The sequence below is a fragment of the Lasiodiplodia theobromae genome (genome assembly GCF_012971845.1).
Source record: "Lasiodiplodia theobromae strain AM2As chromosome Unknown scaffold_30, whole genome shotgun sequence".
NCBI lineage: Eukaryota > Fungi > Ascomycota > Dothideomycetes > Botryosphaeriales > Botryosphaeriaceae > Lasiodiplodia > Lasiodiplodia theobromae.
The window spans coordinates 165,625-179,591 of record NW_023336506.1 but is presented as its reverse complement, the minus strand read 5'-3'; the positions used below and the strand labels follow the sequence as shown (position 1 = coordinate 179,591).

Genomic DNA, 13,967 nt, shown 5'->3' with positions numbered 1-13,967 from the left:
CGAGTAAGTATCAACACGCGGAAACACTCCCAACTTGCTAAAGGCTCGGAGAGTCTCTGATACAAGCGGCGGACTCGAGTCCTCAAGTCTGTTAGGGCAATCTCGGAACAGAAAAGTGACCGGAACTTTCCTCTGTTCAGCGAAAGAAAATCATGGCAGAGTGGAAAGTCAAGAAGCTCGTCATACCCGGCCAGAATAAGTACTGCAGATACCCCTCATGTTAGTACAGGCTGTAGATCCATACAAGAAATTCCCCGCGAAATCCTGTCTCACCTTCCATCTTGACCCATCCACGGAATCCTCTCGCCTGCGAGTACAATGTCGGACGCCAAGGAGGACCTAAATGCCACGGACTTGGAGTTAGAGAATCCCGACCGTAAGGTGGTGAAGAGTAAGCTCGAATGCAGGCTCTGGTGCTGGTGGGTTGCTAACGAGTCTAAGCTAAATGGTATCGATCCACGATATACAATGCCGTCATCCTGGGGGTCTGCAACCTGCTGGCGCCGGGTATTTGGGGCGCCATGAACTCACTTGGTGCAGGAGGCGCGCAAAAGCCGTACCTGGTCAACACAGCCAATGCCCTTACTTTCTGTCTCATGGTCGTCACATGCATATTCTCGAGCGTGGTGGTGAGGAAAATCGGAATCAAATGGACGCTTATCGCGGGCACCCTGGGGTACGCCCCGTATGCCGCTGGTCTCTACACGAACAACCGATTTGGCACTGAGTGGTTTGTCCTCTTCGGAGCTGCTCTCTGCGGCCTGTCGGCGGGTATCTTCTGGATGTCCGAGGCAGCAATTGCCCTGTCGTATCCCGAGCCTTACAACCAGGGCCGATTCTTGGGTCTGTGGCTTAGCTTCCGACTGGGCGGACAGATCCTCGGAGGAGCCATCAACCTGGGGATCAATGCCAACAGAAACGAAGCTGGGTCCGTGTCTTACACAGTGTATCTCGTTTTCATTGCACTGCAGGCGCTGGGGCCGTTTGCGGGGCTGCTCCTGAACAAACCATCGCAGGTGCAGAGAAAGGACGGGGTGCCGGTGAAGCTGAAGATCACAGCTGGAAGCACGGCAGAGCTCAAAGCAACGGCAAAGCTCTTCTTCAGCAAAAACTTCCTGTTGATTGTGCCGCTGATCTCGCAGGCCGTGTACTCGGAGGCGGTCGTCTTCACGTTCCAGTCGCTGTGGTTCACGGTGCGAGCGCGAGCATTGGGGTCGTTCCTATCGGGTATCGTGGCCATGGCAGCGGGCAACGTGCTGGGAGCATTCCTTGACCGCACGCAGCTCAAGCTGCACACCCGGGCGCGGTGGGCCTTCTTCACGATTCTCGGACTGCAGGGAGGATGGTGGATCTGGGCGACGGTGCTGGTGACCGAGTTCCACAAGACGCAGCCTACATACGACTGGGTGGATGGTGCGGGCTTCGGCAGAGGATTTGCTCTGTTCTTGTTTATGATCATCGGCTTCCAGATCCAGTACATGTACCTGTAAGTGAGACAGCCGGTCGACACTGCGACGACTAACGGCGGAGTAGATATTTCGTGGTGGGCAACCTCGCCGACGACGAGGCCGAGGTAGTGCGGATTGCTGGTCTGCTCAGGGCGACAGAATCGGCGGCACAGGCAGTCAGTGTAAGTGCCAGCAAGTCCCAAGCGGCGTAGAGCAAGCTAGGCTAACACCCACGGCGGACAGTACGGCTTAAACAGCATTCCAATCATGGCCGAGGTCGGAGGGGTGTATCTGAACTTTGGGCTCTGGGCCGTCTCGCTGCTGCCAGGATGGCTTGTGGTTCGCCAGATCGGGCACGGGTTGGGAGACAGGAAGGTGCATCGCGAGGCAAACCTGGTGCGAGAAGTAGCAGCCGAAGCGACTGGATCAGAGAACCGGTCGAGCTGAAGGTGGCCGCGGATGTTGTAGAAATATGTAGAGTGAACGAAGAGTGTGCACGGTTGCCGATCGACGGCGCACGAGTCATGCAGCTCCGTGATTTTCTGACGCATCTGCGCCCGTTGCTCACCAGCACCACCCCTCCGCCAGAATGGCCGACATCGACGACGACGATGTCTCGCAATTGCCCACTCACAATGCCGACAATGTCGACCTCAGCGACGAGACGCAGGACTTCCGCTTCCTGACCAGTTTGTCGTGCGTTCCGCTGCAGCTCTCCCGTCTTCCGTCCAACGCCTGACATCACGCAGCATCTCTGAGAATGGCGCCTCAAAGCTCCCCAAGCGCGGCGAGAAGGATTTCGAGCCGCATGCAACCTCGCTGCAGGCCAGTGCTCTTGATGCCTCGCGCGAGGCCATGCACCAAGCCATTTCAAGCACCCGTATCCACAACCCCAAGAATCACGTCGTCGCTACCTACGACCCCGTCTCCAACATGGCTCGCGTCGACCAAGTCAAGGGTCAGGCTTTCCGCACAATGGGAAAACACATCTCGGGCGTCATGTGGCTGCTGCCTGAGGAGGCCTTGTACCTGCTCGAGCGCGGCTCTCTTGACATCCGCTGGCCGCCCGCTGACGCTGACGACGAAGGCCTTCCAATGAGTCTGCAGGGAGCGTATGCAGCCTTCATTGGCATGGAAGACTCTGTCGGCGGCCACCTAACCTTGGAGAGATACATTGTTTACGCCGCCCTGAAGCGATCTGGTTACATCATAACCCGTGCTGAGAGCTGGGAGGGTGCCAAACAAGTCGATCATTCTGCAGATAAACCCCCCTCGCCCTCCCTTTTCTGGGACTTTGGACTGTTTCGTAGCCTGTGGAAGTTCCTGCTCCCTACATCACGACGTGGTCCAAATCCTGGTGCTGCCCTCGGCCCTCTTGTGACACCTGGTTTATACCGGCACTACAGTGAGTTCCCCCGCTCTGAACATGGCACGGCAACTGATCCTCTTCAAACAGATGACGTCTACCGTCTGCTAGACCTCGTCCCGTTCCACGATCCTCGCCAGCCGCCGCAGTTCTCTTCGGAAGAGTCAAGCCAAGACCCTTTCCATGTAGCCTACTCTGTTTACAAACCGACGCCAACCTGGAAGAAGTCTGCCCCGGGCCTTCCGGACTTCCGTGTTGCCGTAGTTGATGCACGTGAGACGTCCGTCCCTACGTTGCCACAATTGAACGATCTTCTCGCTTCGACACCCTACGATCCACCCAAGCCAGACGGCCAGCTGTATCAAAAGCTCAAGCAAGGCTACCGGAACGTAATTCTGGCAATTGTCGACCAAGGAATCGTAAGCTATGTGCGGGTGGCGGATGCGGGATTTGGCCTTGAAAGGCTCTACGAGAGAACCCCCCGCGGTCCTGGTTCGAAGCGGGGTGGGTTCAGAGGCCGTGGTCGTGGCCGCGGTCGTGGTCGTGGACGGTAATTAGAGAAGTTCACCGTTTCTACTCAACGCCGACGGCAGGCTGCGTGGTTTGAAAACGCACCACGTGGCAATTGTCACCCCAAGTGGTCCGTTGGGGGATCCTTGTCCTCTTGGCAGAGCGAGGGATGACTGCTCGCGACAGAAAGGCTGGGGCCCTCGCGCACCACTGAACCCTTTGCGAACGGTTTGGAGATCGAAACTCCGAAAGCTGACAACGCATCACGCACCTGTGCATATTCCGAAAACAGAAAAGCCAGTAAGCGCCCTGCGAAGAAATGACCGCTTCAGGCATGGCACCTATAAGCAATTGATCGCGCAGCCAATGGACTCGGGAAGTTAGCTTAGGGCAACGCCCACATCGCAGGTCAGTACTAAAATAAAAGATGGCCGCCGCAGTGGGTGGCGCAGGGTTGGTAACAATGTGAGTCTCATTGATTCCTCGAAAAATATGGAGATGCGGGTAGCCCCTGCCGGTGTGTCCACACCCGGTTCCAAAATATCCTGCCTTGCCTTGCCCTGCGAAAAGACACCATGGTCACTGCGTAGACGTTTGAAGCAAACAATCAGAGTAGTTGTAGGCTTAAATTGTCCAATAACATCTAGACGTAGGCTCCAACCTTCCACGTCAGCGGAGTACGATCTCTTTGATGAGACAGATCTGAAAGGGTCTTTTGCAACTCACAGTGTCCAGTGCGCTCGTTCTTTCGGTCTACACCAGTTTTGCTGCTGCTTTGAACAGGGTTCTCCAGCACAGGCCGACGCCGATGTCATAAAGCAGACTCCGAGCATAGCTCTTTGGCTGTGTGTCGTTGAGGGCATAAACAAGGATGTACGCTGCTCGTACAAGCAAAAAGGCTCCAGTGAACCATGTCATGCCGTCGGAACCTTCGACTTTGTGCAACCCAGCCATGTTTCCTAAGACCACAGCTGCGATGAAGATTGGCATGTTCTCCATACTGTTGGCATGGGCGGCCTCGAGACGCTCGTAAACAGCGTACTTTGACGCGTCGACCCGCTTGGCTATGGCCGATTTCAGGACTTCAGAGCGGGGATTGCGGTTGTCCCACACGGTATTCACTCGGCCGTTCGTTGCGTAGAGGACGGCAGCTAAGTGTGGGAAGACGGCAAGGGCATGATAGGCCGGAATGGCTAGGATAGAGAAATTGAGGTTTTCCATGAGGGAAGACATGGCTCAACGAAGGCCTGGTGGGCCGAATTTTTGGGCAGTCCGGCCTTGTTTATAAGCTCGACGTGATGACTGCATGTAGAGAGACGCCAGCCGAGGCACGACGAACCCTCAGCCATTTCGTTCATGTATGGCCATGCGAGCTTAGTATTATGCAGTCAGATGGTGGCTTTGTCGTGCTTGGCGCGGGAGGAAGATGGCGGGCGGCCAATCAGGCAGCGGGCGGCGGCGCGCGTCACTCCAGCAGCCTGCCCGAACCCCAAGCTCAGCGAGCTGCAGCTCCAGAGCCTCAGCATCACCGTCGTTGTCACAGTTCCTTCCCGCCGCGCTTATTGCACACCTTATCTCATACAACACGCTGCATTTCAAGAGCCTTCGTCCTCGTCTGGCATCATGGTATAGCCTCGTCTTGCCTGTGTGTCGTCGCCAGGTATCGCTAACATGACCGCCGTCAGTCACTCCGCATCACTCCCGCGCCTTCAAACCCTAAGAGCACGACCGCCACTCTGGGTGCCCCGTCGGCTCCTGGCGTTCACGACACCCTCCGTGCCAACCTCGGTCTGACCGCTCCCTCTGCTGCGTCCTCGTCGAACACCCCAGAGCCGCAGCTCCAGTCGTCGCACCCTCTTGAAGCTCGTTTGGCAAAGTGGCGCGCTACGCAGGATGCTCTGAAGATGGAGAATCTGCGCCGCACCTTCGGTATGGCCGAGCCCATCAGACGTGGTATGGAACTCAAGCTTGTGACTGCTGGCGAGTGGAGGCCCGCTGCCCTGGGCGGTTCCAGCAACGTCCACGGCGATATCCTGTCTGGTCGTGATACTGAAATTGGCTGGGAGGACGTCTACAAGGGTAAGTTTCACCGCCACATCCTCGTCTTCCAACATCATTCCATTTGCCTCTGTTCGTTGCGGATGCACCGTGTGCTGACTTCGGCGACACCAGGAGACGAGCTCCGCGAGGCGCCAGACTTCCATTCGGAGATGGAGGCGCGCATGAAGATGACCTGGTAAAGAGAGGAACACTGGCACATATACAAATGGCGCTACCAGCATAGATGAACCAAGACGACGGTAATGGAACACTGCAATTCACATTGGGCTTCATTTGATTCACGGCCTGATTCCAACTTTGGCACGGAATGAAATGTTTTGTTTGAGTATTACATGGCCAAAGGTTGATACATCTTGCACGATTACTTGCACAGTATCCTGTGCTGTGTGCCATATAGGCTTGTTGCGATACTGAACATTTGACGGTGATAATGATGAAGAGCTCCAGAACGCCATCTCTGCCCATGATCGCTTTGCCTCACGCCAGCCAGAAGAGAGAAACGAGGAAAAAGAAGAAAAGACTCAGAAAAAAAAAGACAAGCCATTGAAGACGTCTTGACCGCTGACGAAAGCAACATGTACACAACCCCAAACACTCTGTCGTCAGCCAAACACTTGACGCATGCATTCCTCGCACTGTCTCTGGAGCACTGGTATCTTGGTGGATAAGATGAGAGCAACTGGGATCCTCACTCTTCGACAAAAGGCAATCCAAAATGAAGACGGAACATCATAGGATGACGCAGCGACACCTTGCGGTTGTCTCGCCGTCATCGTTGTCGCGGCCTCCTGCCTTTGCTGTTTTTGCATCCTCTTCATCAACAACTTCTTGCGGCTTGACGGTCATGTGAACAACATTGGGAGATTCTGCCTGGAAGCGGCAGTCCTTCAGCGGCTGCTTGTCGTCGAGCATCCGTCCAAAGGAAATCAACCGTATTGAGCTGGGCGACGAGGGCCGCGGCTCCCATTCTGTCGAGGTGTGTTAGCAGGTTCATGGCCCATTGCCACCGGTCTGGATTGCTCGCATCGCACCTTCGCGCCAATCCCTCCATATCAGCTCCTTGAGGGTGTAGACACTGATGTTGAAGGGATCCATGTTCTCGACAGTGACATTGCGTTTGCGCAGATATTTTTCGTCGATCTTGTAGGGATGGCGGGCGCCGCTGGTGAGCAGCAGGGTGATGACGACCTGGGGACCGCTGGCCGGATCCGGCTTCGCGGCGGGAGTGTCCGAAGCGGGCCCAATGGCTTCGGTTTCGGAGCGAACGAGAGCCGGCTCGGGCGACGGCTGCTGGGGCGCGTCGTGCTGGACGTCTGAATCTTGCGGTGTGGCGTTGGGAGTGGAGGCGACAGGCGGTATCGACGAGTCGGGCTCCGGGGCCGACTGCGGCGTGAGGTTGCTCATTTCGACAGAGCTGGGCTGGGGGTCGGCTTCATGGGCAGCGGGTTGGGCTGGCGCGTCGGCGGATGCTCGAGAGCCTCTGCGAGGAGGAGAGGAGGCCATGGCTTGGGGGTTGCCGGGGGGCGCCAGCGACAGGGAGGGCAGGCGGTCGGGGGGCAGATCCGCGCGGGCGATAACGAGCGGCGCGTTTTTCAGGGCTATCGGCGCAGGAACAGGGCGACCATCGAGCCAAGGAGCCTGGAGAAGTACAGACAAACAGACGGACAGGTACGGACGGGGTTGAGGCTGCGCTGGCTGTAGGGCGGGACTTGCGCGCTGAGGGAGAGCGCTCGCTTCCCTTGGCAAATCAGCGTCGTCGGCTTCCTTCAGCACTTCTGGCACGCCTGGCCAGGCCTCGAAGCGGCGCAGCTCTGGTGAATGCCGCCTGCCGCCGCCTCGCCTCAGCCCGTGGACGTCATGGTCGCGCTGGAGCTCGTGGCGCCGCGCCCCGGCGCGCGGCCGGACAATGGTCGACTAGCCAGCAACCAAGAGTCGTCCTGGAGTGCTGGTTGCACGCTCCACTCCTACCAGAGCGACCGTGCCGATCTTCCGCTTCCACCCTCCCGCCCTGTGGGGGCGCCTGCGAAACTGCTGCCTCTTGGCGCCTGGCGAACGCTGCTTCTGACGTCTGGAATTGCTAACCTACTCCCTCGGCCTTCACTGCGCCCATCGCCCGTACGCCGCCGCGCTCTCGAGCCGCACGCCCTCCATCTCCTCGCGCACGCCCAGCATGCCCACGCGCCCAATGCTCACTCCTCCAGCCGTGGCATCCGCTTTCCACCCCCGAAGCAGCCCTTGCAGCTTCTCCACCACGTCAGGCCGATCCTCTATCAGCAGGGAAACCGCGTCATACCCACCCGCCCCTGGCACCACGCCGCCAATGACCCCGGGCACTTGCGAGCACGCGTCCAGCAGCGCCGTCTGCTCTGCCGGCTCAATCGGCACTCCCGACTGCTGCGACATGTCTCGGACCAGCCGCCGGATATCTGCGATGCGGCTCTTTAGCTTCTCGTAGTCACGGCTCTTACTTTCTGCAAGCGCGACCAGCTCCGCTGCGAGCGCTTCGTTGCTCCTCTGCAGCTGCGCCCACAGCGCATTTGCCTCGTCCGCCTTCTCGGCGCGCCATGCGAGCACCTTTTTCACCATGCTGGGCGTCTGGGAGCCGCAGTCGACGTCGCACATCACGAGGCGGATTCCTTCGGGGACTTTAATTGCGGACTTGGTAATCACGGTATCCCACTTGCGCGAAGGCTCACTGTCGTCCACCAGAGCCCTCAAAGCGTCGGCGAACCCAGCTTCGCCGGGTTCTCCATGAGCCGACAGGAGCGACGGCGAGAACCTGCGGTACAGACAGGAGCCGAACACTGCAGACGCGACGTCGAAGCCGGAGCCAACCTTGCCCTGGGCGGCGCAATGGGCAGCTTGTGCGAGGTTGTGCAGCCGCAACTTCCCTTCGTCGGTCGCAAGCGAAAAGACATTCTCAGGAAGGTAATGAGACAGCACTGCGCCGGTGAAGGCGGTGACCAGGGCAGCGGAGGAGCCAAGCCCGGTCTTGTGCGCCTCCCACAGCGGCACGTTAAAACTCTTGAACCGCTCGCCAGGCGGCTGGACGTCGGCAGGGCCGGCGGAGTAGTAGTCGTTGTCGGCCAGGATGGTTATCGAGGCCGGCGCAATGCGTTGCGGGGTGATAGCTGAGATGTAGGTGAGCGCATAGCTGAGAGCCGTCTCGACGAAGGGATTGCGATGGAGTGCTTCTGTAGCGCGACTAGACGCGGCGGTTGGAATGAGCGGCAGGAACACCAGAGGAGATGGTCGTTGGCATCCGGTCACCATGCAGCGCGGCACAAGGGAAGCAAACTTACGCCTGGAGCTGAGTCACCTCGATGCCGCCAGCGGACTCGGCGAGCCTGTAGCCATATTCCCAGCTCGCGCCGACGAACTGAGGCGACTGGACAATTATCTCGGAGAGGCTAACGCCGGAGCCCGTCGACAGCGGGCGGACGAGAACATGGATGCGGGCACTGAGGCCAAACACGAGGCCATTGAAGTCGCGGTCGAGCACCAAATAGCCGCCGGCGAGCAGGACCTTGCCAGGCGCAGAGACAGCCGTAGCCATGGTGAGGGAGATCGTCAAGCGTTGCACAGCGGGCACAGGTTCTGCCGATTATGAGGGGCGCTCGGAGAGACTGCTCTGGGAAGGCCGGGGTCTCGAGGCCTGGCGCTCGGCGCTGCGGGCGCGATTGGAAATCAAAAGGGCTGTGACGGCAGAGGGCGGGGTGCAGCTCCGCAGAATGTTCGTGGAGGATGAGTCACGCCGGCTGACTGCAGGCGCCGCAGCTGGCAGCCCCAGGGGCGCGGACGCGGCGGAAGCAGAGCGCTGTCACGAGGAGCTTCGCAGCCCGCTCCCCGAGGCCGTTTTGTGGCTCGCGTGCGATCGAACAAGCCTAGCTCCTAGGGAACTACCGGAGCGCCTAGCTCGCCGCCCGTGGATCTCACATTTTCGCTGCCTCGTCGGCGTCACCACCACAGCTGCGTTTTTTTTTTCCCGCGGTGCTGCCTGCGCGATCCTGAGGCCAGCTTCCGTCCCTCCTTCGTGGCCTTTCTACCTTCTTCTGGCGTGGCGGCTGTCTTTTTACCAGCCCCGATCGCCGCCCTCGCTCAATCCCACACCTCCGGCCACCTCGGTCTAATCCACCACCTCCCAACATATCCTCCACACCCATTGGAAGCGCGTTCCTTTGGCGGCAACCGTCGTCAAATGAACCTGCAACACAACTTCCTTCCGAGATAGAAAGTGTAAGCTTGGCTCCCCGCGCCCCGCGCTCGGCTATCTCGTGAGCGCGCTCCAGGCAGCTGTTTGCTAATGCGCCACGCGCGCCTGCCCAGTCTCGCCCCTTCGCGCTGAAGGGTCGTCCCGCATTCTAAATGGTCTTCAAGACCCTCAACCTCCGAAGCCTCAGTCTTGCGAAGACTTTCACCCACGGCTACGCCCAGTCCGTCGTAGCTGCCTCGCAGTCCTCCTACGCCTCCCAGAACTTCAGTCACGTCTCCAATCGCTTTGCAAAACACCCCTCCCAGCAAAATGGCTACGCTTCCTCGACTCAGCCTGGTCCGAGTCTCAAGTCTGTTCACCCGGACCACCATGATTCTGGGCTAGCCGCCTATTTCGATGCTTGGCACAAGCACCAAAGGCTCGAGAACCGGGAATGGCATCAGTTCCAGTTTGCCAAACGCATCGAATGGAAGCCGCCCTCGAGCGTCCAGGAGGCCGAAAACGCCGCAAAGGACGCGTCTTCTGCGACCATCGAAGATGTCGACCCCGAGGACAAACCAGCTCGCGGTGCCGCCGACCGCGCCTACAGTGCGAGTGCTGTAGATGATTTCAAGCAAGTAGTTGACCACAAGGCGGAGGCGGAAGCATTGGCAAAGATTGACGAAGCCATCAACCGGGAAATCGAGCGACGGAAGAATGAGCCGGAGAACGATGTGGGAGATGCCGGCTCCATTGCTGCCGACCTCGAGGCGCTTCCCTCCCAATCGCCCGTTGCCGCTTCCCAAGCCTCCCCGAGGATTTCCACCCCTCGATCATCCACCACTGCCCCTACGTCCGTCTCGGAAGCCGAAACATATGCAACGCAGCTGGAGAGGCTTGCGGAGGGTCGCCACTATGCTGAAATCCCCGCCGTTTTTGAGAACATGCTCATTGGCGGTGTCAAACCCACGGCTTCTGCATACAATGCGCTGCTGGTTGCTGCCATCCACCTTCCTAGAGCGAAGCATCAAGTTGTTCCCAAGGCACTGGACGTGTATTCGGACATGCTGAGGCGCCGCGTGCTTCCGGACCCGAAGACGTATTCTATTCTGATTGAGTTGCTCTCCGTGCGTGCTTTGGAGGTCCTGTCTTCGAAGCAGATCCTTGAGGAGAAGCGCGTCAGGTTTGGTGGAATGGATGAGCAGGGCAGGTTCATGCTTCAATCCAACGAGACCGACTTTGCCATTCTCTTAGAAGATGATTCGCTCAACATGGCCGTCAAGCTTTTCAACACAGCATCCGCTATTCAGTCCAACAGCACTTTCTCGGAAAAAACTTATCGCAGGCTGATCACCGCGTGTGCTGAGCTCGGTCGCGTCGAGGACATGGTTCGCATCTACACTCATATGGAATCCAACAACATCCTTCCTCGTGCGGAAATGTTCGTCCCCATGATCCACGCGTTTGCAGCTTCCGGAGACTTGCGGTCCTCTGTCGAGTGCTACGACGAGTACAAGGCTTTGGCAATTGCGAACGACAAAGGAGAAAACGCCATGGTCCGGAAGGACAACGATGTATACGCTGCTTTGGTCAAGGCCTACGCAGTATGCGAACGTCTGGAGGGAGGACGCAAGTTTCTTTTGAAGCTCGAACAAACCATTGAGGATCCAGAACGAGTTGCTAGCCTCCGTGACATCGTTGGTTTGAAGGCCTTCATTCCGGTCTGGCTTAAGAACGGTTCGTTTGAAGATGCCGTGACTCACGCTCGGGAGCAGCTCAGCTCAAATGCTCGGCACGTGGCCATGGCTGCTATCTGCGTCCGCGCTGCAGACTCCAACTCTGTGGAGATGGCTACGAATGCCTTCGAGTCTCTACCGGAACACATGGAAGTGTCTGTCCCCGCAGTCGCGATGATTGCAATGCACATTCGCAACGGTAACATCGATGCTGCTCAGTACTTTTGGGACATCCTCGAGGTTTCTGACGCACAGCCGCTCTTCGTTGAACCTTCTGCAATGCTTGCGATTGCGCTCATTGGTAGCGGCCATGCCGAGCGTGGACTGCGTCAGAACCGTCGCATGCTGGGTCGTCTTCGCGATTCGCAGACTGGAAAGACGAAAATGGAGGTTGTCGAGCAGATCGATGAAGCCGTCGAGGTCATTGGCCACTTTATGATTAAGCGTGGGATTGTGCCACCGGCGAAAGCCAGCATGGAATTGTTCTGGACTATGGTCGAAAACGGTGGACTTGTTCCTTCGGTCGCTGCGCACCTCCTGGGTGGCCTCGGCCCCGAGGGAGTCGCTCAACTTGCATTTGAGGATCTCACGCTTCTTATGCAAATCCAGACTGGCATGATTCTGAACACTTCTGCCGCAGACATTGCCAACCAGGCTCGCTTCTCTCACGTGCTGGAAGTTCTCATGGCGCACGGCCTGCCAATCGACAAGCAGACCTCGAGCTTGATCGAGAAGGTTCTGATGAAACTCGACCGTCCAGATCTCGCTCGGCGCTGGCAAGCCTTCCGTTACCCGACTATGCCACCGATGTTCACTCCGGTGCCCTTCTCGGCATTTGGCGCCCCTCCACCAGTAGCACCCACACCCGTGTTTGAGGACAACTACGATCCGTATGCCGCAACTACTGATAACAAGGGATCCGTTGTCATTACAGACCTTCTGGAGAAGACTCACGGACGTCCCGCTTCTCACCTGAATGAGGCTCTCACGAAATTCAGGAATATGAGACGAGCTGGCAGACACCCTCGTTATTTTACGTATGCCAAGTTGATCACCGCTGCCGCCAAAGAGGGACGCATGGACCTTGCCCAAGATATTCTGTCGCTTGCCAAGCAAGACGTCCCCTTCCAACCACAGCACCGCATTGTCCGATACGGCTGGGTGACTATTCTGGACTCCATGGTTGCTGCTTGCCTCCAGGCTGGCGACCGTCATGGAGCTTCTCGATACCACCAGGAACTCCTCGACATGGGTGCCGCCCCATCGGCGAATACTTTTGGTTTGTACATCACGACGCTCAAAGAGTCGACCAAGACTTTTGATGAGGCCACGGAAGCCGTCAAGATTTTCCTTAGGGCCAAGTCTGAGGGTGTTGAGCCATCGTCATTCCTCTATAATGCGTTGATTGGCAAGTTGGGCAAGGCGAGACGTATCGACGACTGCCTGTTCTACTTCCAGGAAATGCGTAATCTTGGTATCCGCCCGACCAGCGTTACTTACGGTACCGTCGTCAACGCACTCTGCCGTGTGAGTGATGAGAAGTTCGCTGAGGAACTGTTCGAGGAGATGGAGAGCATGCCCAATTACAAGCCCCGTCCAGCTCCCTATCACAGTATGATGCAGTTCTTCCTTACCACCAAGCGCGACCAGAGCAAAGTTCTGTCCTATTATGAGCGTATGCGGTCGAAGGGTATTGAGCCTACCACTCATACCTACAAGCTTCTCATCGACACGCACGCAACACTGGAGCCGATCGACATGGCAGCCGCTGAATCTGTCCTGGACCAGGTTCGTGAGTCCGGTCAGCGGCCTGAGGCAGTCCACTTTGCCTCACTGATCCACGCTAAAGGCTGTGTCCAACACGATCTGGCAGGCGCCAAGGCATTGTTCGATTCGGTTCTCGCGAAAGGAGAGGTTCGTCCGCAAGCCTGTTTATACCAGGCTTTGTTCGAGGCCATTGTTGCGAACCACGACATTGGTGCGACTGAGGCGTATCTCTCGGACATGAAGGCTAGAAATGTCGAGCTGACGCCGTACATCGCTAACTCGTTGGTCCATGGCTGGGCGAGTGCAAAGAACATCGAAAAGGCAGCAAGCATCTACGAATCAGTGCCGCTTGAGAAACGCGAACCCAGTACGTACGAAGCGATGACAAGGGCATACATGTCGGTCGAAGACCGCACAGGTGCAGCAGTGGTCGTCAAGGAGGGCCTCTCTCGGGGCTATCCCGCCGCTGTGGCTAACAAGATCCGGGAGCTTATCGGCGGCGGCTGGACTGGCGCTGGTGAAGGCACCGAAGCACATGCTGCATAAGCAGCATGGTCAGGCATCTCACTTGGATTATTCATTTCCCGGACTTGATTGGGTTTTACTCGGTGGGCCCTGAACTTGGAGCAAGGCGACCAGTACAGGAAGAAAACGGAACGGATAAGCAAGCGGGATGCGGTGGAAGAGCATCCCGCGGACTGTAAAGCGCAGGCGTTTTGGTGCATGGGTATGGGAACTATGTGGGCTTTTACAGCGGTGTTGGACGGGTATCTGAAGCCTGCGTATTTATGTAGCAGGCATCTGGCTCTTTCTTTTTTCCCCCTGATTTTGCGCAAGGCGGGTGTTGCTTTGTATTATACCCGGGATAGACATCTCCTCTCTCATAA

At 57.6% G+C, this 13,967-nt stretch overlaps 7 protein-coding genes across 7 annotated transcripts; 4 read left to right on the top strand and 3 right to left on the bottom strand.

The window, feature by feature from the left end:
• Positions 1 to 318: 318 nt before the first annotated feature.
• LTHEOB_9105 (uncharacterized protein) lies at positions 319 to 1,895 on the top strand (the record flags this gene model as incomplete). Its single annotated transcript, XM_035518657.1, has 4 exons — positions 319 to 391; positions 541 to 1,486; positions 1,534 to 1,630; positions 1,692 to 1,895. 4 exons carry the CDS (start codon positions 319 to 321, stop codon positions 1,893 to 1,895), a joined length of 1,320 nt encoding a protein of 439 aa, XP_035369135.1.
• A 142-nt stretch (positions 1,896 to 2,037) lies between these two features.
• On the top strand, positions 2,038 to 3,368 carry LTHEOB_9104 (tRNA splicing endonuclease subunit; the record flags this gene model as incomplete). The annotated part of the gene is made up of 3 exons (XM_035518656.1): positions 2,038 to 2,144; positions 2,198 to 2,853; positions 2,905 to 3,368. 3 exons carry the CDS (start codon positions 2,038 to 2,040, stop codon positions 3,366 to 3,368), a joined length of 1,227 nt encoding a protein of 408 aa, XP_035369134.1.
• Positions 3,369 to 4,077: 709 nt separating this feature from the next.
• LTHEOB_9103 (Membrane-associated eicosanoid/glutathione metabolism (MAPEG) protein) lies at positions 4,078 to 4,557 on the bottom strand (the record flags this gene model as incomplete). The annotated part of the gene is made up of 1 exon (XM_035518655.1): positions 4,078 to 4,557. One exon carries the CDS (start codon positions 4,555 to 4,557, stop codon positions 4,078 to 4,080), a length of 480 nt encoding a protein of 159 aa, XP_035369133.1.
• Positions 4,558 to 4,947: 390 nt separating this feature from the next.
• On the top strand, positions 4,948 to 5,564 carry LTHEOB_9102 (Proteasome maturation factor protein; the record flags this gene model as incomplete). The annotated part of the gene is made up of 3 exons (XM_035518654.1): positions 4,948 to 4,950; positions 5,010 to 5,403; positions 5,497 to 5,564. 3 exons carry the CDS (start codon positions 4,948 to 4,950, stop codon positions 5,562 to 5,564), a joined length of 465 nt encoding a protein of 154 aa, XP_035369132.1.
• A 550-nt stretch (positions 5,565 to 6,114) lies between these two features.
• LTHEOB_9101 (Ubiquitin) lies at positions 6,115 to 6,888 on the bottom strand (the record flags this gene model as incomplete). Its single annotated transcript, XM_035518653.1, has 2 exons — positions 6,115 to 6,353; positions 6,417 to 6,888. The coding sequence occupies 2 exons, from the start codon at positions 6,886 to 6,888 to the stop codon at positions 6,115 to 6,117; spliced, it is 711 nt and encodes a 236-aa protein (XP_035369131.1).
• A 594-nt stretch (positions 6,889 to 7,482) lies between these two features.
• LTHEOB_9100 (Phosphomevalonate kinase) lies at positions 7,483 to 8,941 on the bottom strand (the record flags this gene model as incomplete). Its single annotated transcript, XM_035518652.1, has 2 exons — positions 7,483 to 8,590; positions 8,688 to 8,941. 2 exons carry the CDS (start codon positions 8,939 to 8,941, stop codon positions 7,483 to 7,485), a joined length of 1,362 nt encoding a protein of 453 aa, XP_035369130.1.
• An 809-nt stretch (positions 8,942 to 9,750) lies between these two features.
• On the top strand, positions 9,751 to 13,626 carry LTHEOB_9099 (Pentatricopeptide repeat protein; the record flags this gene model as incomplete). The annotated part of the gene is made up of 1 exon (XM_035518649.1): positions 9,751 to 13,626. The coding sequence occupies one exon, from the start codon at positions 9,751 to 9,753 to the stop codon at positions 13,624 to 13,626; it is 3,876 nt and encodes a 1,291-aa protein (XP_035369129.1).
• Between the last annotated feature and the right edge of the window lie 341 nt (positions 13,627 to 13,967).